At 38.2% G+C, this 25,888-nt stretch overlaps 2 protein-coding genes across 6 annotated transcripts in view; both read right to left on the bottom strand.

The window, feature by feature from the left end:
• Positions 1 to 4: 4 nt before the first annotated feature.
• LOC103481339 (MAGUK p55 subfamily member 3-like) lies at positions 5 to 18,668 on the bottom strand. 5 transcript variants are annotated; one of them, XM_081600495.1, is made up of 20 exons: positions 18,393 to 18,668; positions 12,723 to 12,836; positions 12,431 to 12,549; positions 11,670 to 11,747; positions 11,467 to 11,547; positions 10,706 to 10,843; positions 10,521 to 10,602; positions 10,073 to 10,158; positions 9,762 to 9,836; positions 9,310 to 9,506; positions 9,167 to 9,231; positions 8,056 to 8,073; positions 7,015 to 7,056; positions 4,391 to 4,456; positions 4,073 to 4,231; positions 2,948 to 3,028; positions 2,739 to 2,832; positions 2,538 to 2,646; positions 1,765 to 1,884; positions 5 to 1,685 (listed from the first exon to the last, which is right to left on the bottom strand). In XM_081600495.1, exons 2-20 carry the CDS (start codon positions 12,745 to 12,747, stop codon positions 1,506 to 1,508), a joined length of 1,815 nt encoding a protein of 604 aa, XP_081456621.1. In that variant the 5' UTR covers positions 12,748 to 12,836; positions 18,393 to 18,668; the 3' UTR covers positions 5 to 1,505. The 5 variants fall into 5 exon arrangements, with proteins under 5 accessions (XP_081456621.1, XP_081456622.1, XP_081456623.1 ...); XM_081600496.1 differs by having other exon boundaries at positions 12,723 to 12,814; XM_081600497.1 differs by lacking the exon at positions 18,393 to 18,668 and adding an exon at positions 15,326 to 15,541.
• A 1,959-nt stretch (positions 18,669 to 20,627) lies between these two features.
• lrp2b (low density lipoprotein receptor-related protein 2b) overlaps positions 20,628 to 25,888 on the bottom strand; it is a 42,363-nt gene continuing 37,102 nt past the window's right edge. Inside the window, exons 68-81 of the mRNA XM_008436736.3 lie at positions 25,655 to 25,820; positions 25,449 to 25,577; positions 25,148 to 25,368; positions 24,240 to 24,422; positions 23,997 to 24,116; positions 23,777 to 23,864; positions 23,276 to 23,340; positions 23,046 to 23,199; positions 22,799 to 22,862; positions 22,530 to 22,661; positions 22,237 to 22,311; positions 22,010 to 22,072; positions 21,859 to 21,915; positions 20,628 to 20,993 (exon numbers count right to left, since the gene is read on the bottom strand). Of these exons, the coding sequence (XP_008434958.3) occupies positions 20,955 to 20,993; positions 21,859 to 21,915; positions 22,010 to 22,072; positions 22,237 to 22,311; positions 22,530 to 22,661; positions 22,799 to 22,862; positions 23,046 to 23,199; positions 23,276 to 23,340; positions 23,777 to 23,864; positions 23,997 to 24,116; positions 24,240 to 24,422; positions 25,148 to 25,368; positions 25,449 to 25,577; positions 25,655 to 25,820 (1,556 nt within the window). The 3' untranslated portion in view covers positions 20,628 to 20,954. The remainder of the gene's footprint in view (positions 20,994 to 21,858; positions 21,916 to 22,009; positions 22,073 to 22,236; positions 22,312 to 22,529; positions 22,662 to 22,798; positions 22,863 to 23,045; positions 23,200 to 23,275; positions 23,341 to 23,776; positions 23,865 to 23,996; positions 24,117 to 24,239; positions 24,423 to 25,147; positions 25,369 to 25,448; positions 25,578 to 25,654; positions 25,821 to 25,888) is intronic.

Genomic DNA, 25,888 nt, shown 5'->3' with positions numbered 1-25,888 from the left:
AAACTTAACGTTTGTCCAGCAGGGCAGATTTATTCTGTCAGCTCACAGGTTACAACAGTTTCCTGTGTGAATTCAACACATTCATTATGGCACTTCACAGTATAGCTGCTATTAAAACAGGTCTTCTATTACTGACCACAACAGATCTGTGACATGGACTGAAACTTGGTCCTGCATGCCTGAGTTAGCCGTTATTCTACCGCCATACTTCAGATATACAGTATGTACATCAGCACTGCTTCACTACAACAGTCTCACCTGCAACCTGGGAGCCACTGCAGACTTTTTTTGCATTAAAGACACAATTAGCCACTGGAAAGAGTTTCCTTAACTGTAGTACAGGCATAGGAAAATAAGTACACCCTGGCTGCTTCCAGAGGATTTTACAAAGATAAATAAGTCATCTGTATGTGGAATCGTTGCTAAATAATTTTTTCTTATCTCCAGGTGTGTTTTAACACCAATATGGAAGTGTATCGGTAATAACACGTTATGTTATTCCCTCACCAAAAACACATGCAGCTTTGTAAAACAATTTAAGAGACCACTTAAAATGATCAGTTTCTCTGATTTTGCTTTTTATAGGTTTATGTTTGAGTAAATTTAACTTTGTTCTTTTATTCTATGAACTACTGACATGTCTCTGAAATGCAAAGCAAATATTTAGTATTTGCAGAAAATGAGAAATGGTCAAAATAAAAAAGATGCAGAGCTTCCAGACCTCAAACAATGCAAAGAAAACAAGTTCATATTCATTTAGAAACAATACAAATGTTCTCACTCAGGAAGAGTTCAGAAATCAGTCTTTGGTGGAATAACCAGGAGGTTTTCAATGCGGTTCAGTGCAGAGGGCTCTTTATTTTTTCCAGAGCTGTATGTTGCCTTGATTCTTTCATGCATGTTCCAGAAATCATTGAATCTCCCATGGCAACCATTCAGCTGTGCAAAACGTCTGGATGGCCCTAGCCCCGCCTTCGAGACGCAGCTCCTCCTCAGAGCTGCAGCTTTCAAGCTTCTGCTTCACAGAGCAGCTCATTCAGCTCCTTCAGACTAGCCAGCAGCAATTAGCAAACACCTCAGGTGGAAGTGCTGAGCTCATATGAGCTACTGCTGAATGCAGTGCTGGTAAAAATGTTAAAGGGTCAACAGAGGAGCCATGTTGTGATGATGTCCTGAAGTTGGAGTTTTAGAAAGAGCAGGAGTTTTAATTTTTCTTCATTAAATTACAAAGTCATACAGCAATTTTATAACAGAAGTTAACATAGTTACTTGACGGTGCTATAAAACTGCACTTAGTGGAAAATGCATGCTGCCCCTTTAAGAGTCTGCCAAAACAGGGTGTACTTATTTTTCCTGTGACTGCATCAACTATCAGGAACATTTTTCAGTTTTTTTATGGCGGTCCTTCTCTAAGTGTGGAATGGTTACATGGCAGTAAACATTTGACCCCCCCACTGAGGTGGGTCCTTGCACAGTGGTCTCCGTTTATCAGGAAGCTGATTAGGCTAACGCCTCACCCAGAACACGGGAACCCACTGCGGCTCCGTCTGCACCCTCTCCAGCGCCACCTGGAGCTCCGCTAAGGCACTCACTGGGTCCTCCTTCACCAACACGTAGTCCACCCAATGGCCGTAGCACTCGTCCATCTTCTCTGCAGACTGCTTCATTTCCTGGAGGTCCTCCTCCTGGTGACAACCAGACGCGTACTTTCACTCAAACATCACCAGTAATAAGAATCCGTATGCTGCTTTCCGTGTGAGTTACCGTGATCCCGGCGCTGAGAGAGGAAGAGGAGCCGAAGTGTTTTCTTTGGCAGTCGGGGAAGCGAGGCGTCACGAAGATGATGTATGGTTTGAACTCGGCCGTTCGCAGCGTCTTCAGTGCCTGAATGATGTGGAAACATTCATCACAATGCAGCTAAACCACCTACTATGGTGCGTTACAGTCATTTATAATTAAAAATGTATCTTAAACTGAGATGTAACACAACAACCAGCAGACTGATACATAAATAGAACCTTCAAGTGTGTTTAATTATTATTTTATCAATTCAAGCAGTTTTTATCCGTTTATTGCCAAATTGCATCAATCAGTCCCTCTAGTTTCTTTTTAATTATCATGGAAATTCACCTAAAAATCAACAAAACCCTGCACTTTTTTTGCGCTAATGCATGATTGTAGATTTTTCACAAAAATGGAGAAACGTATTCCCCATTTTCTGAGTAATGTTTTCTTAATGTTTTCTTAATGTCAAGTTATTATCCATAATGATATGGCGAGTAATAAAAAGGCGCAAATATTTCAAAATTACTGCCACAAACACTTTTTCTATTGCAAAACAAAAATCACCAAAACGATTGCGAAATTCTGGATGGACTGAAAAGATGTTCAATATTATTTAATGTTAAGAATTTATTTCTATTTCTACAGACTTTATCAGTACATTCCGGCCCTTTAAGAACATCCATGGTCTTGATTTGGCCCAAAAGGAAGACGGGTTTGTCATCCCTGCTGCAGATGGTGACAGTCATACTCACCTCTGGCTGCACGTCCACTAAACAGACTTTGTTCTGACTCAGAACTTTATGAATGGACTCCAAGCTGGTGCCGTACAGATTCTCTTTATACTCCCCATATTCAATAAACCTGAAGAACAAAACATAATTCTCATAAAATAAAAAAATAAAAAAATTCTACTTGTTAAAACTTTCTATTTGTAACACTGTTTGTTTACTCACTTCCCATTCTGGATGTCGGCCTCAAAAGCTGCTCTGCTGATGAAGTGGTACTCCACTCCTTCTCTCTCGTGAGTCTTTCTGGCTCGGGTCGTGTCTTCAGGTCAAGGTTCAAACAACCACCAGGCCACGTGAGATGGAGATAAACACACGTTTTTGAATATAGAGGCTGCATCAGCTGAATTATCCGTTTTATGTACAGGAATGCTTACGGGGAACAGCCAGACCAAACCACCGAGGATTATCTGCTATCACCTTCTGTTTTAGCTCCGTGACTCGAGCTCCTAGCGAACCTGTGGCCCACAAAATGATTAGTGTAAACATATTTCTAAAAAAATTTAACCCTATAATTTCCATCAAATCTGATATTGGAAATTTTTTACCTTTCCATGTACAAGTCAAAAAAGAAAAGGTAGCACTTTATTTGAAGGCTTATGCATAAGATTGACATGACAACCGTCATGAACATGAAAGAGTCTTCATAAATGTTTACCACTGCTGTCATGAATATCATTTGGTAAATAGTGACAATTTTAATGCAAAGCTGCATTAAAGGTCCATTAATAGTGTCAACTTTGCATTATTTGCTAAATAATTAAATTTTTAATGCAAAGTTCAATTAAACAAGCATTAAAAGCCCAATAAAAGTGTCAACTTTGCATTAAATAATCCTATAGTTATTTATTTAATAACGACAATTTTAATGAAAAGATGCACTAAAAGATAAATTAAAAGACCATTAAAAGTGCCAACTTTGCATTATTTGGCAAAAAATGAAACTTTTATTGCAAAGTTCAATTAAACAAGCATTAAAAGCCCAATAAAAGTGTGTTTTGCATTAAGTGTCATTTTTAACCAAATCCATGTCAGTCTTATGCAAATCCTGTCAAATAAAGTGTAACCAAAAGGAAAAAAACACACACAAAACAAGACAAAACAAATACAGAAATAGATTTTAAAAAGTAAATTCCTGTCGATGTCAACAGGAGCAAAAACAGTGTAGAGAGAATCATTTTGTTATTCATAAAGTATCGTCAAAATCCAAGCAGCATAAGCTTTCACACATTTTTTTCTAAAACATATCTCCAAGGAATTCCAGCTAAAAGAAAATATAAACCTTATTGTATTTGTTTAGCATGATTTTAACACATTTTCATTTAAAGACTGAAAAACACACTTTTAGCTTCTCACAACAGTAATTTAAATCTGGGGTTTTTTTTGTGTTTTTTTTTTTAATAAATCCTTCTCTCTTAAGTCCTAACTTGTTTCTTTCATTTCTGCTGCCACGCCAAATGTTTTCTTTGAAAATACGTCCGTTTTTTAACAGCGTACCTTACCTATCAGTACAATAAGGCGGGGCTTTTCTCCAGGGCGGGGCAAATATTGCGTAACTTCCTCATAGATCCGGAAGTCCGACCGATGGCCGTCTGGCGTTTGGGTCTCTGCCGGTGAACCCTGTCGATCTTTTTTCAGCCGGAAACTTCGGCGTAAACTGGCTGCGGTCGAGACATACAGACAACAGACTTATTGTTTATCCAGAAAATAAAAGAGACTCAGTAAAATGTAACAACTCCTTAAATATAAACTCTCTTTTTATTTAACGATTAGAACTGTGTTAGAGCACTGCAAACACCGTAGGAAACCAGTAAGAGTACCTGAGTAAAATTCCCATGAGAAAGCATGGCCACAGAAGGCAGGAGCTGCCTTACTCTTGGGAGAAACTACAGCGTCATATTAGACCATTTATTTCACCAGTTTCAGTCACCAACACAATGGAAGCTATGAAGCCATGCATGCCGCGTCCGCCTTTCAAACACATGGGGGAAAAAATGAGCAGTTGGAGCTGGCCAATCAGATGCCACGACGGCTCACAGTGACAAGGTGATGAGACAAAGTGCCGGCTGCTCCTAATGTATCCCAACAATCCTGCTTGTTGGAATAAATTAGCTCAAAAATGCGTTTCAAAGAAATAGAAGGCACAAAAAGCCATTCAGATACTTCCTATGATGTCAGAGATTCATTTAAAATGTGTATATTTACTAATAATCAGTATGCTGCAGTAACAGATTATTACTTTTTTGGAAACAGAGAAAAGATTAACCAGATATTAAGCACTTAAAGACATTCAGCCAGCCGTTTGTTACTGATAATGATAATTAAAACATGTTCTAAATCAACGTAAACTCTAAAATCCAGTTTAATAAATGCATCAGAAACAAAACTAAATAGGAAAAGACTAAAACTGGAGAAGGAAACACTTAGACAACACATTTACAAAGGTACTTTCTGTATCGATTCCCAATATTCACATAGAAATATTCAGCTTTTCTCTACATCGGTTTAGTTACATTTCCTCAACTAAATTAGATAGTTATTAGAGCAAACGATTTAAATGAAACTGTTCTGTTGTATTTTGTCCCCCCTATGTAATAAAAACAAATTAGCTTAAGTTTAATATTTTGGAGGAGGAAGTCATTTTTCTTTGAATTAATCAAGTGCAAAAATTTCTAAGACTAATTTACCAACACTATGATGTAGATATTATGTGATAAGTTATTAAAAAAAACTCATTGCTGAATGGGACATCCCTGTAATCCTCTCACCTGACTGTTCACGTTCCAACGAACTAACAAAAAATTTATTTCTCTAGCAAAGAATAAATCAGCAAGCAGTCACTTGAATTATTCTTATTTTGGGGATTTGTTTTTTGTTCTAATAAAAAAAAAACAAGAAATAAATCTAAATGCTATTTTATAAAGTAATACATCAAATGTATTACTTTTGCCAGCAGGGGGAGACAAATCATGCAGTTTTACACATATTTGACATAAATGTACCATCAATGTGCATATCATTGGCCTTTTCCAAAATTTTGAAGATACCCAGTATTTTCCGCACTATAAGGCGCACCTTCAATGAATGGCCTATTTTTAAAAAAATTTCAAAAATAAGGCGCATAGAATAGACGCTTCAGATTCTGTTGCCAATTTGTTTCATACACTATTATTACACATCCACATTTGTAAAAAAATAAATAAAAAAATGGTCCCCAGTGCTTTATATAGTAGTCTGCCCCAGTCGTTGTTTCACTCACCGTGTTGGTGTTGCAATATTGTGCCCAACTGCTTTCTGGGTAACACAGACCAACCAACACGCTGCCGCCGCAGTCTCTGTCTCTCTTCCCCTGCGTCTCCCCCACCCCCTGGCTTTAAATGTATTATCAAACTTTATTAACAAACCAGCGTTCTGACAACTATCCCAGCATGCACAGCGCGCTTCTTCTTCTACGGGGGAAAAGGAAGTCAGCGGCTGCTTACCGTAGTTGCTAGGCCTGTTGTGGCTCAATATTGGTCCATATATAAGGCGCACTTGATTATAAGGCGCACTGTCGAGATTATAAGGCGCACTGTCGGGTTTTGAGGAAATTGAAGGTTTTTAGGTGCGCCTTATAGTGCGGAAAATACTGTAATTTAAAAACGTATTATAAGTAACACTGATGATCATTTCTTTATGAGGTTGTAGTAGTTAGTTCACTGTTTGGCCCATTTTCTTTTGATTTTATTCTTTTAAGAAATTAAATTATTTAGTACTTCTTCTCATGAAGTGATTGCGGTGGTATAATTAATAGATGGAAACTTTTCCAAACAGTTCACAGTGAAAGTTAAACCATCACAGAAAGAGAAACTCATCTGAAAACCAAATGTTTCTATCATTAAAAGTGGAAGTAAATGATTTTGTGTCCACTAAAGATTAATGTGCAATTAACAAACCTAAGAAGTAACATATCTTATTTTACCACTCCAACACACAATGTTAAATTTAGTGACAAAATGAGCTTTGTTTTATATCGTCAAGTCTTAATAACTATGTTTAAACTCTAATTTAATATCCTTAAAAACTTTCAGGAAAGTTCAGCTTAAAAAAAAAAAAGCAGAATACTGATTTAACTGTTTTATCTACTGAATTTAAAGGAAAACATAATACTGTTTGTCTGAGCCTTAAAAATGTAACTCATCCCAGCATATTTGTTCAGAACACTTTTCTTTAGAAAGCTGAGCACACTGGAAACTAAGAGACGGTTCACAAATATCAAAGGAAATTTTTACATTTCTTTAAATAAATGAATATTTAAAGAAAAAACAACAACTTTAATATGTAAAGAGCAGAAGAAACACATACAAACACTTTAGCAACAATAGCCTGCAGCCTCTAAAATAAAGCATGAATTAGCACACAGGCTAAGCCAACATGTGATGTTTCAGGCGGCGTGCTTCCTCACCTACATCCTTTCCATTCAGAGCACTTTTACTGTCACAGTCTTCTGTGGGACGACAAGCAGGGAGAAAACGGGGTGAGAACGGGGAGGGGATGCTGCAGAGGAGACTCAGGCAGGAGAGGCGTGGTATAAACAAAGTAAAAACAAATGTTTTAAAGCAAATTCATGATTCTGTATGAAGGAAGGATTAAAACTGAATCAGGATGTTTCTGAGTTTCAGGTGAGACACTTTGGGGGAATTTCAGAACGATATTAAGGCATGAAAATATGGTGATGTTTCACCAAGGCGTCAAACACAAAAGCAACAAAGAAGAAAAAATATTTAGACACTTTTACATGTCCTCTGAGAAGCAGTTTTTAGATTAAAAAAAAAAAACAATAAAAAAGCTTTTCATTGCTGTGTCTGAGCAGAGTTGGGTGGTAGCTAGTTACATTTACTAAATTACAATTATTTGAGTAACTTTACGGAAAAAAATTACTTTTATGCCTGCACTTTTTACTTTCACTTGAGTAATTTTATTATGAAGTATCTCTGCTCTTACGTGAGTAAATTTTCTACCCACTGAATGAAAAGCAAACATGTTTTAACCAAAAAATTAACCAGACACAGACACACACCTGCAGTTTTTGTTAAAGTTTCATGAGTTTTTATTGAAAGAAAGTGATTTGAATTTTTTTTCTTTTGCATGATTTTGTTATTTGTCGTTACTTCTATGAATTATTGATATTTTCATCCTTAAAATACCAAAATTTCTTCTTGGATTTATATTTTGGTCAGTCTGATTATGAAATTTTTAAATATTAAATGATAGATAATTTGATCAGTTTCTCAGTACTTGAGTAGATGTTTTACCAAATACCTTTTACTCCTCTTGAATAAAAATATGTTGAAGTAGTCCTGCTCTTACTCGAGTACAATTTCTGGTTTCTCTGCCCACCTCTGATCTGTTGTGTGTTGAGTTGTATTTGTGTTTAACGCCTCAGGTTGGTTGTTTCTGTCTAAAGATGGTTCATGTTTTCTAACATGAGGGTTTCTGAACGTACCTTTCTCTGTCCGATCAGCTGAAGTTGGCAAAGTGAGAGCAACACAAAGCATCATTGTAGTAAAACGTTATTACCAACGTTCTCGCCAATGTTTTTCTCAAATTAACAACCATTTCTAAAGTGTCATATTTCTGCTTTTCTGTACCTATTTTATCAGGGAGGTTTGGACCTGGATAACTGAGGTCTGGTGAGAAGTTCAGATACATTTATGATCACTCAATGCTGTTAAGTTTGGGCTTGTAAAATTATAATCCAATGTTTTTCTCAGAATCTGATAATTAAACAAAACACAACAGGGAAAAAATAAAAAACAAACCAGAACTGCTTTACAGGCGTAGTCCAGATATAAATGGTGGTGAAAGAAACAAACAAGCAAACAAAGAACTAAGGAAAAAAGAAGGGAACAAAGAGGAAAGGAACAAAGGAAGATAAGAAGGAAAGAGAGAAAACAAAAAGAAGAAAGAAGGAAAGAAAAAGGAAAAACAAGAGAACAATAAAAGAAAGTGACAAAGAAATTAGAAAGAAAGAAGGAAACAGAGAAAGGAAGAGAGAAAGTAAAAGGAAAAAAACAAGGAAGGAAAAATGAAGAAGCAAACAAAAAACAAAGAAAGAAAAGTAAAAAGGAACAAAATGAAAAAAACAAAAAGAAGGAAAGAAAGAGGAAAAAAATAAAGAAAGTGAGAAAGGAAGGAATAAGGAATGTAGGAGAAAATGGGAAAAAGAAAGGAAAGAACAAAAAAGAAGGAAAGAGAGAAAGAATGGCTCAAGGAAAAATGGAACTTAGGACAAGAAAAAAGAAAGATTAAACAGAAATAAAGAAAAGAAGGACAAGAGGTTGGAAGGACACATTAAATCTAAATTTATATAAGAGAATCTGATTCACCAGTCATGTGACATGATTGAAAAATGTCTAGTCTGGAAATTTCATGCTAATAATAGATCTGCTTTTAAATTAAATCTTTTAACTATTTCAGAGATTAAACCCAACTTTTTAAATAATCTCTTTTTCTGCGTATCTTCCATAGATTGGATTCCATCTACATTTGATGTCATGTAAATCTGAAGTTGCTGGTCAAATGCAGAGATTTACATAAGAGTAAATAACTCTTACATGTTGGAGCTTTGGGAGACAGAGGAGCAGGAAGGGAATTCATCTTCATTCTGTATCTCAGACGCCTGGAACCAGATCCATAATGTTTCCGTTACAAAAGGGACAATACACACAATAATGTGAAGAGAGTCATTTTATGCTACCTCTCCTGAAACTGAATGGAGGGGATGAGGGCAGCACGCAGGTTGCAGTCGCCCACTTTCTTGGCTTGCCACCAGGTGGCGTCCTCCTGGCTGACGACCTGCAGGATGTCCCCTCTCTTGAAAGGAAGTCCCGCCTCTTGACACGGCGTTGCCTTGTCCTCAAAAGGTGTGTAGTCAAACAGAGCGCGCAGGTAGACCTTCAGGTCAGGAAGCAAAAATTACTAAATATTCTACATTATTTCACTGGACAAAACAATGAAGAGTTTAAAAAATACATTCAGTTACAGAACAAGGTGGGTGGATGGATGGATAGAAATAAACAAATGAAGGAAGGATGAATTATTAATGGATAGACAGAGGGATGGATGGATGATGAAACGGATGGATGGACAGATGGATGGATGGATGACATAACGGATGGATGGACAGATGGATGGATGGATGAACTTTACTCTGCTCTCCTTCAGTCGATCTTCTTCAGCAACAGCTGGGATGATTTTCAGAGTGATGGAGCCCTGAGACTGAGACTGAGGAGACAGGAGCAGAGAAACATGGTCATCATCTTCATCGTCATTATCATCACCATCACCATCATCATCATCATCATCATCATCACCACCATCATCATCATCACCACCATCATCATCATCATCATCATCATCACCACCACCATCATCAAAATCATTATCTTCATCATCATCACCATCATCATCTCCACCACCACCATCATCCTCATCATTCTGATCAGTTGTTTGCTGTTTACCAGGATCTGGCTGATCTCATCAGGCCTTTTGTGAGTGATCAGGTTTCCGTTCACCTCTCGCAGCTCATCTCCTACATGGACCAGACCTGAAAGCAGACGTGTTTCAAACCGCAGGCAGAAAAAGACTGGAGCCATTTCCCACTGGCGACAAGTCAACAACATCCCCATGGCGACGGCCAGTCGCTTATAATCTGGAAATATGCAATTTTGTGGCCATAATCTCAAGGATTTGATGCCTGCTGACAGTTCAATGGGTCGCACAGTTTAATCTCCTCACATGTAGCAGCTCTGATGACATCATCTTCAAACATATAAGAGAAAGATTACTGTAGTTTCCTCTATAGGAGCTTCAGGATTATTTACATATAGCTCCTTCCTGCTGCTGTCCTGCTGAATGTTCATTTGTTTCCTAAAAGAACGGAAAGATTTAGCGAATCAGAGGCCTCACCGCTGCGGTCAGCTGCCCCTCCCCGCATGATTCTGGCCACAATTACAGCTCCGGTGGCCTCGTCTCTCCGAATGGTTGCTCCCTTGTGAAAAATAAATGTAAAAAAAAAACAGAAACAGAAATGAACGTTCAACTGGAGCTTGGGTTTTCTCTGGTCAAGGTAAGCATTTAAAGTCAACCCTCACCAGAGGTTCTTTGTTCTTAACCAGACGGACGATCTTCACAGATTCTTCCTCAAAGTCATCGTCTAAATCTTCTGGCAACGGGGGAAGAACCGGGTCAAATTTCTTCTGGGCAACAATGTCATGAGCTGACAGCACCGCCTGCATGAGCCAACAGATAAAACCGATGCATTAAAGTAAACCGAGAACACAGAGTTCGCTCATGGAGGCAGCGAGTTGGAGAAACTCTGCTACTTTATTCGGATTTGTTTTTTCTCAACTTTTGTTCAGACTTTTTTTGGCTGAGGTTATATGTTTGGACAGTTATTCCCTCTGGTTTTAGATACTGTGTGTATGGAAGGATTATTGGTCTGTTTTCTTAAACTTCTGCAAAACTGAAGCAACAAGATCTTGTTATTACAACTGTGAGCAGCTGATTAGCATCTCAAAAGCTCAAATAATACCTGAACTATTAGCCCCAAATCCCAAAGAAGTTAAAAAAGGAGAATTTAATGAGTCATACAGGGCATGTTGCTGTGAAATATTGTCTCTGTTGTCTGGAAACTAAGCTGTTAGCAAGTCAGCGACAGTCTTCAGTCAGAGGCCTCTTTAAATTCGCTGCAAGACTGACTGCTACCACAGAATCCCCATCCACAACTCTTTCAAGATACAACATTTAATTTCCCTTTGTGATAAAAACAGCATTTTTTAATTGAATAATGTAAAAAAAATCCAATGTTCAAGAAAAGTGGAGGGAAAAAGTTTTAGAGTAAATGCGAATCTACCTTCAGGTGAGGTGTGTTCAGCAAAAGGAGCAGCTCTCGCTCGTCATCCTGCAGTGGCCCGCTCTGAAGCTCTTCTGCTAGCTAACGAGCCAAAATCACACTTATTTCTTTTATAGATCACTCTATGAGATATTAGTGTCACACAAAGAGAAAAGAACAGTTCAATTTGAAGAATGTTTGGAGGGAAACTTCACTGCACCTACATCCTCTGCCAGACAGGAGGCGCTGTGTAGGACCGGAGTGGGGCTGTACTTCTCATACAGCTTTAACCGCTCATGGATCTGCAGGAAAATAAGAGAAACTAAATAGATGTAAGGAGTAAAACAGAGAGAAAAATGAATATAAATGAAACTTCTTTTTTAAGAAATCATAAGCTTAAATATCTGTTTAAGGGGGTAAACATATTACTTAAGAAGTAAAAAAAAAAAAACAAAACAAGTACTTTAATCAAATGTTACATAACTGATGGGAAGTATGAAGTCAATGCTAAAACTTTACATTAGTGTAAGCACACAGATTCAAACTTAGGTAAAAAAAAATTGTAGATAAAAACAAAAAAAAAGGAATTTTTGTTCCTAGGAAGGGGTAAGATTACAACAAAATAAATAATACTGCACAGTTACTAAAAAAAAGCATATTGTGTTTAAAAGAAATGTGCAAATGAGGAGGATAATTTAAAAAAAACATGAATGAATATTTGTGAAAACAACAAATTATTTACAAGAAATTAGATAACTGTGCATTCAATAATTTGATATATATTATATAACAACTTAGCTGCTATTTTTAATAATATTTATGGAAACAGAGTATTAGTGGATTTTATTAATTATTTGTTGGTTGGCAGATTTTTTGTTGTTGTTGAATTGATGGATTTAAACATTATTGTCAAAGGAACAGTAGATGCAAAGAAAAAGGTTCATAAATGACATTTTGTACATCTAATGTGAAGAATCTGCTCAACCTTCATGAGGTAACCGATGCTTTTCTCACTGAAGACGTCTCTGAGGAAGACCAGGTCCTCCTTGTGGTTGGCGCCAGGGTGGAGCTGAGATGTGAGGATGGCCAGAGTCTCATGCAGCCCTGCAAATAAAAATAGTAAATAAAAAAATTATCATACCATTATTAGCATGCTTGTTTTATTCCCTCACAATCCAGTTTTTAAATGACGGACAAATGACCATCGTACAACATCTGGCTTTTTGTAAGCACATCAAACGTGTGAACAAATATGTAGGACATTTATTTCACTCTACCTGTATTTGCAGAAACGATGGGCATGGCTTCAACCCAAGGAGGATGAGGAGATGGAGAGAACGAGGAGGGGAAAGGAAGGAAAGCTGACTGACTGTGTGGAGAGTCACACACAACTACAGGAAAAAAAACAAAACATTTTTTACAGACAGTTAAGGTGAATCAAAGTTGTAGCTCTGACAACTAAAACCTTTTTATGCATGACATTACAGAGGGCAGAGCTCTGATTGTAATTTCTAATTAAAAAGCCATTAAATGTAAGATGAAGGAGAGAGCGGCGTCCTTCTGACGGTGATCAATGGATTCATTCATGCTGAAGCTTTGCTGTAATTATTACCTTCTCTTTTTACTGAGGCATGAAGCTAATCTCAAACTGCTGCACCGGAAGAACCGAGGTCAAATAAAACTGGAAAAGTTAGCCTTGAATGATACCATCACTCTTCATTCCACCGATACTAAAGTGTTAACATTTGTCATTCTTGGTCAAGAGCTGCGTTTGTTTTGGAGACATTAATGAAAGTCTAAAGGTCAAAGGTTCAACCAGCCCCTCTACTTTAACCAAATGAAACAAAATTGATGTTAGACGTTTGCCCTATGTTTGTGCAGGAAAATTGTATCTCACCAAATTTGGTGTCAATCATCACTAGAACGTTGTGCTGCAAGAAAATAAGCAATATCAGTGATTACTGTGGTGTATATGTAACAAAAAGAGACAAAAAACAACTTTTGGCTGCTCAGTTTGATTTGATTTCATAAATGTGGGAGGCACGGAGTGAAGATCTCTGACCTCCAGAAACTTTTGTTAATATCTTAAAGTGACAGCAGCTCAAATTAATTTTTTTGCTCCTCAAACCAGCACAAATGTAGCACAAATTGGTGTGTGGCTATACTGTAATAATGGGTTTCTCTAAATGCTGCGATGGCAGTAATTTTACTCGAACATTGTGCTGCAAGAAAATAAACAATATCAGTGGTTACTGTGGTGTATATGTCTGTATATAACAAAAATGACAAAAACCAACTTTTATCTGCTTCTTCTGAGCCCTATTATTTTTGTGCAGCTGTGCCTGAACTAATCCTCATGCAGTATGGTGAAAGACTTATGTCGCCACTGTGATTACAAGCCATCTGTGTGAAACTGCTCAGCTGAGTCATGACCTTTAACCTCAGTCAAAGACTGAGCCTTAAACCAGGCATCAATGATAATAATACTCCCAGACTGATTCAGTCTATCGCTGCTGGATGCGTTCATGTTACAACTTCAGTTCAACTTCACTCATTATGCGTTTATTGGCTGAATGTGCAGAGATATAAAACTGTTTTTTCCCCACATTAAAGTGTTCTGTTACAGTTTCAGAAAATATACTTAAAATGTAGAAAATCTCAGTTCAGATAATGTTGGGAAATTGGAATTCTTGACTCCATTTTGAAAGCTGGTTAAATACAACACAGATATTAATGGTGAATGGTTATCGCCTGCTTAAAACTCAATGACTGGCTTTTCTTTAGCTTTAATCTTTAATAAGACAAAATAATGTATTTCAATTGCCAAATGTGTATTTGTGATATTATGTTAAATACAAACGTATTTAAACATAGTAAATAAAAACTTGTCAGAGTTGGCATGATTTTGAGATATTATTTTTTAAACTGCTATTTACAGCTTGGCTTGTTCTCAAAACAAACAATTCTCCTTCTCAACAACCTTTTGACGAATCTTCAATAATACAGGTTACATTTAATTTCCCTTTGGGATTAATAAAGTATTTTTGAATTAATTTCAATTTGAATTCTCACTTGGCACTAAAAATGGATCAGTTACCGAAGAAGGTACAATAAGATGCTGTGCACTGACCTGTCAGGCTCACACGTCTTTTCCTTGGTTAAGAAAACGATAAATGTGTCACAGCACATTTAACACAGAGGATGCCGCTTTAAAATTGCAGTTGGTCATAACCAGACTAACTAGTTTATAGTAGCTTGCTATTTTTGTTTGCGCCGCATAAAGAGAAAAGCAAAAAATGCTTTAATATAAATACTTAAAGGAAATTAAGGGCTTTGTCAAAATTCTGGTAATGCTAAAAAAGGTTCTTACAGCAATATTATGAAGAATATTCAATATATTACATTATTTTAGTTGCAGTTGGAATAATTTTCAGTTTTAATTGAAAGCAAATATCATATTCTGCCTTTTCGGCTGAGATTTTGGTGTCAGCAGCACCTAGATGCTCAGGGTCATTATTACACCGTGAGAATCAGGCTTTTGCCTACTTAGCACATTCCTCGACTTTTCTATGTTTGGCCCAGAGAGTCGACAATCCGACTCTCTCCAATCACAAGCTGTCAGCGACAGCTTAACTCCAGCATCATTCTGGTGTTTCTCTCACTCATTAACTCGAGTTACTTATGGTTTCCACGGACCATATGGTGCTTTTATCTAACCTCTAGGATTTAGACGACGGAGCGCGCAGCGAGAGCATGAATGAAGATTTCAATGTGACTAAAGCAGAAGGAAATGTCAGTAGTGATGCAGAGAAATTATCATTAAAGAGACCAAAACTACGAACCGCATGCGGCGGAGTGTATACTTGGTAAATCAGCTTACGTTAATGTGGATCACACATGTTGTTGAACGAGAAACCGGCCAAATCTCCAAACATCGCGTACAGATATTTTAACCAAATGTCTCTCTCCTCTCGGCTCGCATGTAAACATGGGTGCAGGCCACCTGCTTGTCACATTCATTCGCTGCCGAACGGGTCCCAAGAGGAAGACAAAGGGGAGGCCAGGTCGCCAATATGCTGCAGATGCCATCTGGCCATCATTGCGCGCGCGCGTGTGCGTGTGCGTGTGTGTGTGTGTGTGTGTGTGTGTGTGTGTGTGTGTGTGTGTGTGTGTGTGTGTGTGTGTGTGTGTGTGTGAAGCCCAGCCACCGTTTATGATGCCACCCACAAAATTCATCTGACATATTTGCATTTGACCGATTATATTCCCATATAGAGCGCGAACTCGTTTTCAATTTGAGATCAAGATCACGAATATTCTTAAAGGGCCGGTTCTGCCGAAATGTATCGATAAACCCGATAAACAAAAGGTTAGAACCGTCTCTGCATTTGATGAGTTCGTTTTCAGGATTCCATTTTATTTTTGGAATGTTTTGCAATAAATTGCTAATTTAAAAATATAACCAAGGACTTTTGCAATATTCCACTTATGTATGACATTAAATGTGACTTTTTGTTACTTGCAAAAAATCGATCACAGACTAGAACTTGACTTAAGTAAAGACGAGGCAGAAGTGGAGGAGTAAAATATACTGCCACCTACGGGTGGGAGTTGGCATCACTTCAAACCAATATTTTGGAAAATTTTCAGTAAACACCCAATTATGAATCAGCACAAAAAATGCTGCAATTTGTTGATTTTGTGTGAATTTCCACATCGTAGTAAAACTGGAAGCGTTGACTAATGCTTCAAGTAAACTGTCACTTTGATATGATTAGTAAAACAATATTTAAGCACACAACTCTTGTCTTGACGGTTCTATTTATGTTTAAGTCTGGAGTCTAAAGGGCCACTAAAAAAGCTATGGTGGGCCGGATTTGGCCCCCGGACCTTCTGTTTGACATCTAATCTAAAAAGAAATGCATTTCTATCCAATTACTAACGAAATCAAGCTTCTCTTTCCAAATTATTGTAAATTTCTCACTCAATGTAATCTTACAAGTTCAAAATCAAGATCTGAAACCAAGTCCAAATATGAAACAATAACCTGCATTGTTATTTCGATATCCTAAGGCTTATGTGAGACTTTGAGACTGCTTAGATAAAACACCAGACAGAAACTGAAATGTTTGTGCAGAGGAGGTCAGGAGGCAGACGGCTCTTAAGAAGCTTATAAGAAAATCACTTGAAAACACCTTCAGCACGCCCCCATTTGAGAAGCAGCCGGATGGAGGATCAGGCCGGCCCGAGCGCTCGCTGCTGGAATAAAAGCTGCTGCCTTTGTGTCTGAGGGACGGACCGCGAGGTTTCAGAGTCTATCTCACAAAACACTCCAAAAACCTGCAGGCAAAATCTTTTTCCCTTTCATGGCAGAGAAGAAATTTTATGCAGAAGTCGATGCAGAAGAGGTTTGATTCAAGGATGATGGGAAAGTGGCAATAATACAGTGTAACAATATCGAGTGAAAAGCTAGAAGACGACAGACCGATGGGATACAAGGCTGTAAATCTCAAATAAAGAGCTTTATTTGTAAGATTTTACGGTTTGTTAGCATTAAATTTTGGCCGAATAAAAATCAATGCAATATGTTTATAATTTTTTTTAACTAATTTGATAATATTTTAAGAGGTTTATATGCCCTTTTGCCCCTTACAATAATTGTTGCATCATTTTAAGTCTTAGCCATTTTTTTTTTGTTAATCTTCAGTATTTGGCAACTTGTTGCTTTATTTTACTCCACTATTTTAACATAGTGGAGTATGTTAAAATAGTAACATTGCTAATTTAAAAATATTACCAAGGACTTTTGCATCACAGACAGAACCTGTCTGTTATATGTATGTTTGTGGCTGTTTACCACCACCCCACAGTTTTGCTATATTTTTCTTATTTCCTATGTATTCATATTGATTTTGTCCAATAAATGACTATGCGGGGCCTCTATCAGTCTAGTTTCTTCTGTATTCTGCTATTTGTTGCTGATGTTTTGAATATTTTAGACTAGGGAAGGTTTACCTGTAGCAGCATTCATAAACAGGGTATGCTAAGAACTTTAAATAAATGAACGAAAGGTAAAGAAAATTGCATAAAAAACAAGCAGTAAAATAAGAAACAAAAAAATAAAAACAAACAAAATGCAAATGTAAAACAATCAACTAACTTGCTGAGATATAATAAAAATGAACTGACCAAATATTTGTTCTTTACAGGAAAGGCTACAGTAAGCAAAAGTGTTTTTAGTTCTGATTTAAGAGACATTATTCTGTTCTGCAATATGAAATAGGAGGAGCAAACATATATTGAATGGATGTGACTCCAGAATGGCGCCTTGTGGAACCCCATGTGCTATTTATCACTACCAAAAGGTATAAAAGTACTCATCTTTGCATTAGTGCATTTGTTTAATTTACTTACACTGATCGCAAAATATGTGCTCACCAAAATATCGTGCTTCAGATATAAAGTATATTTTTCCACTAGGATAAAAATTTTATTATTTTTATTATTCCCAACACAGTTGCAGAATCCTAAAAATGCCTTTAGGACTTCTGTGTCTGGTAATTAAAATCACTAATTTCTTTAATTCCCTCAACAAGTCTCTTTATTTGCCTACAAAGGGCAAATAAAGCCATAAAATTACTTTTTATAGTCCAGCTGAGATGGACTGGAGCTGGGTATCAGTCAACCCCAGGTAGTAGTCCACACCCCTCATTTACATGGAGTCCAGTCAGTCACACACGTTTTCCCTTCATACATGTGCTGTCAAACCTACCACATTTAAGAGTTTCTCAAAGCTTTTTTTTTTTAAGAAGCATATTCTTTCATTGCCGTTTAGTCTCAGACTCCTGCGCTGTAACATTTCTACACCGCTCATTCAGTCTCAGACTAATAAATAAAGGCTAAAAGGCGTGCAGAGGTAAGTGAGCGCATATTGAAAGCATCCTTACCTTGTTGAGGCTCCTCTCAGCGTGCGGTCCTCTCTCCGTCTGTCTTTGTTTCCACTCGACAGCCCGGCAGCCGTGAATGCAAACCAACCTTTGTTTTGTTTATTTATGTTTATTTATTTCTCTATTCTCAGGTTCTGTCTGTCTGGTCCGCAGCTGAGTGATATACATTAGGTTTTATTTCCCCGCTCCTTCCTGTCTATCTAAATGAGCCGCCCCTTCCCCCCGATGCCACTTCGCTCTCGCCTTGTCTCGGCTCTCCTCCTGCTGCCTTCGGGGACGCCTCGTAAATTCCATGCTCACAGGTTTTTCAGCGGCTTCTCTCTTTGACTGTATTCGTAAAAATAAGTGAGTGGAAATCCATATGTGGTAATTCCGATGTTTTGTTTTAGTATAAATCTTTACTGAAATTATTATAGGCGACAAAAAGATGTCCAGAGTTAATCTCTTTCCTATATGTGACATAAGCAATATCCTGAGCAATATCTGCTCAAAAAGAACCTGCTAAAATGTGGCGTGACTTGTTTTGTAGAGGTTTGGTTACCATGATCACACCCAAATGATCGATGATTAGCAAGTCAGAAGAAATGTGTTTTTATTTATTTTAGATCTCGTGTTAACAGGATCGTGGATGCGTTGGTTGGGTGGACAATATATTCGTCTCTGTTTAAAGTATATTAAAGTTTGAATGTTCAAAAAAAGGACAAAGTGAATATTACTATCTATTTTTATTGGGATGCACGAATCTGGATTGTTCTGGCTGCTAATAATTTCCAATCCAATCTGAGAGTTGAGCAACTGCTTAGAATTTCTATGAACTTTATGGGGCAAAAAACACTTAACATGCACACAAAATAAGAAAATAAGAGGTTTTCTGCATCTGTGTATCCAGACATATGTCCCAAATCTTTTTACGATTTTAAATTAAGTTAAAAAAAAATGCATTAAAGTACTTGCATGGTAGTGTGGATGTGTAAGGGTACACCGACTTTCTTACTATATTTAGCAACATTTCAGACAAAAAGAATCGGAATCAGCAGGTCAGGCAGATCGGTAATCAGCGATCGGCCAGAAAACTGCAAAAAGTGCACCCCTAGTTTATAGATCATAATTTGTTGGAATTCTTAGTGTTGATGCACTTGTAACCCGGTTGTACTTCATTTTTGTTTTAATTACACAAAATGTAGTTTTTGTGTTGTTCAGATCGCTCCTTACCTGACTGTAACACCTTTGAAAACTTTGTCATTGTTATAAACGTGTGACTTTAAGATCGGGAACCCCGATGTCAGGTTGTCCTGTCGGAGAGGTGGGTGTTTTTTTTTATCCAAATACATCCAGTTTATTTATAGGTATATCATTTATTATTGTCATAATCTGTGTTGAAATACATTCGTTAACGTGAATGTATTTCACGTTAACGAAATACATTCGTTAACGTATTTCATAATGAAAGCAGGAATTTGCTTTCGTTGTGTAGGACTTGGAGCCGGCGGCCCGTAGCATGGCTGTTTTTCTGTTTCTTGTTCTCTTCAGAATAAATTGAGAAACCATCAGTGTCATTCCATAAAACCAGCAAATGCAGAAAGGTTACATCCAGTTGGATGTGCAAAAACATTGATTTTTCTGTCAGTAAGAAGAAGAAAACTGACATGTTCCAACTCTAGTTTTTAAATAAGGGAATTCCTTGGCTTTCTAAAATCCACTCTGGTATAACTGGACAATTCATGCATGAGGTAATGTTCCCACAGTCCCTGAAGGCAGCACTGTGTGCACACATGCTGTGAGCTGCATGCCTCTTTGGTGTGCGTCTCTCCCTCCCTCCTTCTCTCCACCTCTCCGTCTCTCTGAGTGCAGCTCGCTCTCTGGGTGATGCCTCATGGGGAACCAGCAGGTTGGAAACGTGGACTGTGAATCATCACGAGGCACGAAAACACGGCTCCCACCACCCTTCCCAGCCCCTCTCTCTCTCTTATCTGCCTTGTTCACTTGTCTGTGGTGCCTCCGCTCATTTGGCTGGCGCGGCCCTAATGTGTGCAGACACACTGGAGCGTGTGAGAAAAGGCACACAGAAGTGTTGCGGTTGCTCTGCGATCACTGGATTAAATAGAGGATGACAAAGCGTTTCGCAGTCGCTCAGTGGGTCAGACGCAGAAGATGGAGATCAGAGTTTTATCTGTGATCAAAAGGGATAACGCAGGGGGGAGCCTCTTATGATTAGACTGAAAGATCAAAGAATAATACCAGCGACAGACACAATTTAATGATAAAAGTTTAGTAAAAGATGCTTCACAGAATTGAAATTGACAAAAGGCACAAACTCTTAATCAAGAATGTTTCAAAGGTTTGATTTACAATATTCACTGAACTAAACCAGTCGGATTCTAGTCATAACAAATCACATATTCCAGAAGATTTTCATACAAATACCTTCACTGAAGTTAAGTTACATCTAAAGGTGTCACAGAACACTGTGCTCTCTTTCACAAGGTTTCTAGATAAATTTAGTTGAGTCCATGTTATTATTTCAGGTGGGTTTGTCTCCCACCCAGGAGCGCGGCGGTCGTCTCAGACGTCGGAATCAGAAGTAGACTCATCTTCGTTTTCCTGCAAGAACATCAAAATGTTGTATAGAAATGCAGCAAATTGAACTAGTTTCCATTCTAGTTCAAGTCACTAACACTGAGAAGATGTGTGAAAAAAATAAAAATAAATAAAGCCTTTAATTTGAGTACATACAGGATTATCTTTCTGTTAAAACTTTATAAAATAATGACAGTCTTTCTCTCCACAAAGGTCTCCAGGGAGATAAATTTTGCGTCTAAAAAACATTTCTGCAATGATTTCGTCACTTTTCGGATTTTCAGCTCGCTAGTTTAGTTGTCTTAAGAGCAAAGAGAACTAAACTAGTTTTTCAAGAACATCTGCCCTGCTGTTTGCCTCTTTTCTTGCTTTTGCTGTTTTTATTTTTTTGTAAGTTTTTTGTTTTCATGTCAGGATCCTGTTGTTTGGATGTTCCTGTGAGTATTTGTTGAGTTGTTGATGCTATACATTCTAACAAGAATATTAGGGCATTTAGAAGAGCAACAGGCCCACAGCATCACAGATCTCCCACTGTACTTAACAGAGGGAATGAGGTAGTTTTTTTACATTTATTTTTTGATGTCAGTCCCACCTGGAGTGTTTGTTGTGGGAAAAGTTAACTCTTAGTCTTGGTAGACAAAAGCTGGTTGAGTATTGAGTAATAATTTTTTGTTTACATTTGTGATAGTAGGACAAAAAAAAGAAGACGTTTTCTGGTGCTATTGTAGTTTTGGAATCCTAATTTTATAAAAACAGTTTGAGAACACAAGAAGTATAATACTTTCCACACATCTCTATCACATGGCATTGCTATATTAGGTAAATATTTACTTCAAATAAAACATGAGACTTCATGGCTACATTTTCTGCATCGCGAGTTTTCGCTCACCTCGTAGATGGGATTCACGACAGAGCCTGAACCTTCATCCTGAGTGGCTTTGATTTGCTGGTGAAAACAGGAATTAAGTTTCGATTAGACAAAGGTTTTACGGAGGCCGTCATCAGATTGCAAACCTTTTGTCCTAAACCTTGATGCATACCTCCATGGCTACCCGGGAACTCGATGCAACATCCACGTCCTCTTCAAATGCCCCGGCAGCCGCCTGAGAAAGAACACAGGCGGGAAGATTTAATCCCTGATGCTGAGCTCAGAAACAAGAGCTCCAGAAACACAAATAAATATAAGGCTAGATGTAGATATATAGACAGATCACAATATCTATCACAATAAAACTAATTTGTTGTTTCAATTGGTTAATAAGCTGACCTTAGAAATGGCAGATGGAGCTGAACTTGTTGTGAGGTGACCTCCCTCCACATACAGGGGGTTAACAATGTTCTCCTGAGGAAGAATAAATTAGGCTCATCAACATTTATGCTGCATTTGTTTACAATGTCATAAGCATAAATTCTAAAAATCTTTTAAACATATTTCCATAAAAAAAAAAACATGAGAAAATGGCATCAGACAGAAAACATTTAACAACATGTCTAGAAGGATAAGAAGTGAGTGAAATGAATCCAAAGTGGAGGCAAACAGCTGTGTGTGTGTTTAATGACCTTTTGTGTCTGAACAGGAGTGGATGTGGGCGTCGCCCTGCTGGTGGAGCCAGGCTGCCCTTCAGCGACGTACGCCGGGTTCTCGAAGCTCTTCCCCTCCGCGTCAACCATCAACACCGAGATGGAGGGAACCTGAGCCCGGGGCGGAAAATACAGCCGTTTATTTATTTACACCGTTTACCAGCCGGGTCTGAAGGTCAAAACGGTGCTGAAAAATCAAATTAACACAAGAAGAAGGTGACAGGTAATAAAAGATAACTATTACTGACAGTGTCTCCGTTCTGCCTCGATTCATTCTCTTCTGTTTTTGGTTCATTTTGGGTGAATCCGTTCCTAAAAATCGTCAACAAAAACACAACGTGACAAAAATGCTGACACAGTCAAATGCACTAAAAATATAGAAACTGCCTTTAAAAAAGTAGAATATAAATCAGGTTTAGCCTCCAAAATATGTTGTTATATTTGTCCCATGTTCATCTTTCTGTTAGGATTGAATATTTGACAGCAACAGCTTACCTTAGACCTGAGAAAGAGGGCATGCTGGGCATACTGGGCATGCTGGGCAAGCTGCCCTGCAGCCTCCCCATGATGTTGGGCTTCTTCCTGCAGCAGTAAACCAGAGCCACCAGCAGGGCCACAATCAGCACCGTCACCCCGATGGCTATTCCAACTGTCAGGGAGACAGGATATTAATATTAAGGTTATTTTTATCTTCTGCTGTTATTTCTACGGAAATAAAAACATACCTGAGGATGCAACCACGTTGTGCACGCTGGTCTGGCAGTAGTCACCCTTCCACCCAGAAGTACATCTGTGGAGTAAAAGCAAACATTAAAGACACATTGTTTATATTCTGAACAAATATTCAACTTATTGGCATTCATAATCTCAGCACTTAGATTTGGAGATTTTTGCGATAAACATAGATGCTTTTCCAGTTTTTGTTTTGTCACAGTTTCAGTTTTTTTAAATTTCAATCATCTATCTGACTTCATTTAAGAAAGTATCTATTTCCCTGCAGCCTCTGTCTGTGTGTATCTCTGTCACATCATACAAACAGGAAGTCATTTGTTAGAAATAAAAAGTTCCTAAACAGTCTGAACAATGTTTCATAATGAATTACATTAATAATTTCCCCAGTGAAGGTTGGATTTTTAATCTTTTTTACTGTGTGTGATCATGGCATTGCAATAATTTCTCCATTCTTAACCCAGTTTAATGCAGTGAAACAGAACCCAAACTCTTACATGCAGAGAGCCTTGTTGTCGTCAAAGTAGCACGTGCCTCCATTTTGACACTGGCATGGTGGAGGCATGGTGGGCGGTGGATCAAAACCTGAGTAATCACAGAAACACTGAGTGAGTTTTCCCTGTATCTGCACAAATTCCTCTCCTTCTGCTCTCACAATACAAGTGAAGCTTGTGTTGTAAAGGAGTAAAGCCCACTCCTGAGGGCTTTGTTTCTTACCGGCGTCGCATTCAGTGTTGCTGCCGGTGACGAAGTTGGTGCCCTCAGGACAGGCGCAGGTGTAGCCTCCCGGCCGGAGCAAGCACAGATGGCTGCAGATTCCTTTGCATGGATTCTTGACTGCATGTGCAAAAAAAATAGAAAAAGAAGGTGGAATGAAATGGAAAGAGTGGAAAATAAAAGACATACTATGACATTCTCTTCATAATGTTCTTGAACATGCGATGTGAGCGTTGGTCTTACTGGCCATGGAGTTGTATCTCTGCTGCTGATACACAGAGATCTGAGTCAGCCAGGGTCCAGCAGTCAACAGTTTCACTTTGTCTCCTTGGCCAAACTTGTTCTGCCGGAAAACCTCGCCTTTCTCCTGAGTGCTCCAGTAAACGTGGTCCTCAAACACGCACACGCTGAAGGGGTTTCTCACATCTACGCATCAAAAAACAAGACAGAAAGCTTGATTTTCTATAAGTTTCAGGCGTGTAAATGCAGCAGATCTGAACATTTTCCACATAACCCCACTGGACAATCGAACTTTAATGCCTTTATTTGATAAACCAATATGAAATAGAGCACAGTTATGCTGGGAGAGGAAAAAACTATCTTTTTGGTTGTCAATCTTTTCTACAAGTACCAATCTAAAATGTGTGGCATGCATTGGTGTTTAGCCTGGTTCACCTCTAAATAAAATACACCCAATTGTCATAACATGTCGACTAATTACTTAATAGAGTCCAACATGTTTCAGTAGATTTCAGGGAAAAGAGAGAATCAAACAGCCACATGGCCTTAAGTAACTTTTCAGCTTGTTTTATGTTAATTTCTTAAGACTGATAAAAAAGTGCTAGTTCTACTGGCAGATTATTCAAAAAATGTGTTAGTGGGACCAGTACTTTTAATCAATATTAAGGAATCACTGACTTAAAACTGGTTTGGTCTTATTTCAAGATATTTGAACTAGAAACTACATCAAAAATACTTGGTAAAATTTTGAGTTTTTGGAGTGTTTAAATCTAGTCTGTTAGTTCAACACTCCACAAAGGCGACTTTCAGGGAGAAGAAGCAAGAAGAAAGCCATTATCTATTACCTTTAATTACTGGGTCGTATTTATTGTACAATCTGAGCCTTTTAAGACCCGCTTCCTGTTTCTCACCTATATAAACTGCTGTTCTGCGTTGCTCTCCTGAAGGCAGAATAGACTCAATGTGGCTTTCCTTGGAGTCCGACCAGTAAATTCTGTCTCCGTTGGTGAAGTCGATGGCCAGGCCGGTGGGCCAACCCAGGCCGTCGGCTACTAGAACTTTTCTCTCCTGCCCGTCCAACCATGAACACTCGATCTTAGCCACGTCTCCTCGGTCTGCCCAGTACAGCATTCTGCAGCAGGAATTAGAAATGTAATTTTTACAGGCTTGTTTTATTTCTGTCAGCCGTGACGAAATCTTTTTCTGCCTTACCCGAGCCGAGGGTTGACCGCCACGGCAGATGGATACCCCAAATCAGTCTTCACAAGATGCTTCCTGTAGCGTCCATCCAACATGGCCACTTCCAATCTTTTCAACCTGGAATCTGCCCAGTAAAGGTTTCTAGGAAGAAAAAAAATGCAAACATCTCATTAGTGGACATTCTAATATCAAGCTTATACAGAAATCAAGTACCTCACCTGCCCACCCAGTCCACAGCGATGCCATCTGGTGTTGTGATGTATTTGATACCCAGGTCAACAGCAGCAGCGATGTTATTACTGCCGTCGTCCACTGAAGGTATGTACGCTCTCTTAATGGCACCGGGCTCAGCGTCCTTACCAGCAACGGTGAAGTACACCATGCCTAAAAGGATAATAAACAAAATGTAAAACTTACTGCATAAATGTGACTTACTATGCTTCCTTGAATAA

The sequence above is a fragment of the Poecilia reticulata genome, chromosome 19, assembly GCF_904066995.2.
Source record: "Poecilia reticulata chromosome 19, P_reticulata-male-v2, whole genome shotgun sequence".
In the NCBI taxonomy this organism is placed as follows: Eukaryota; Metazoa; Chordata; class Actinopteri; order Cyprinodontiformes; family Poeciliidae; genus Poecilia; species Poecilia reticulata.
The sequence above is the reverse complement of the archived record's forward strand: the minus strand, read 5'-3'. Positions and strand labels throughout refer to the sequence as shown.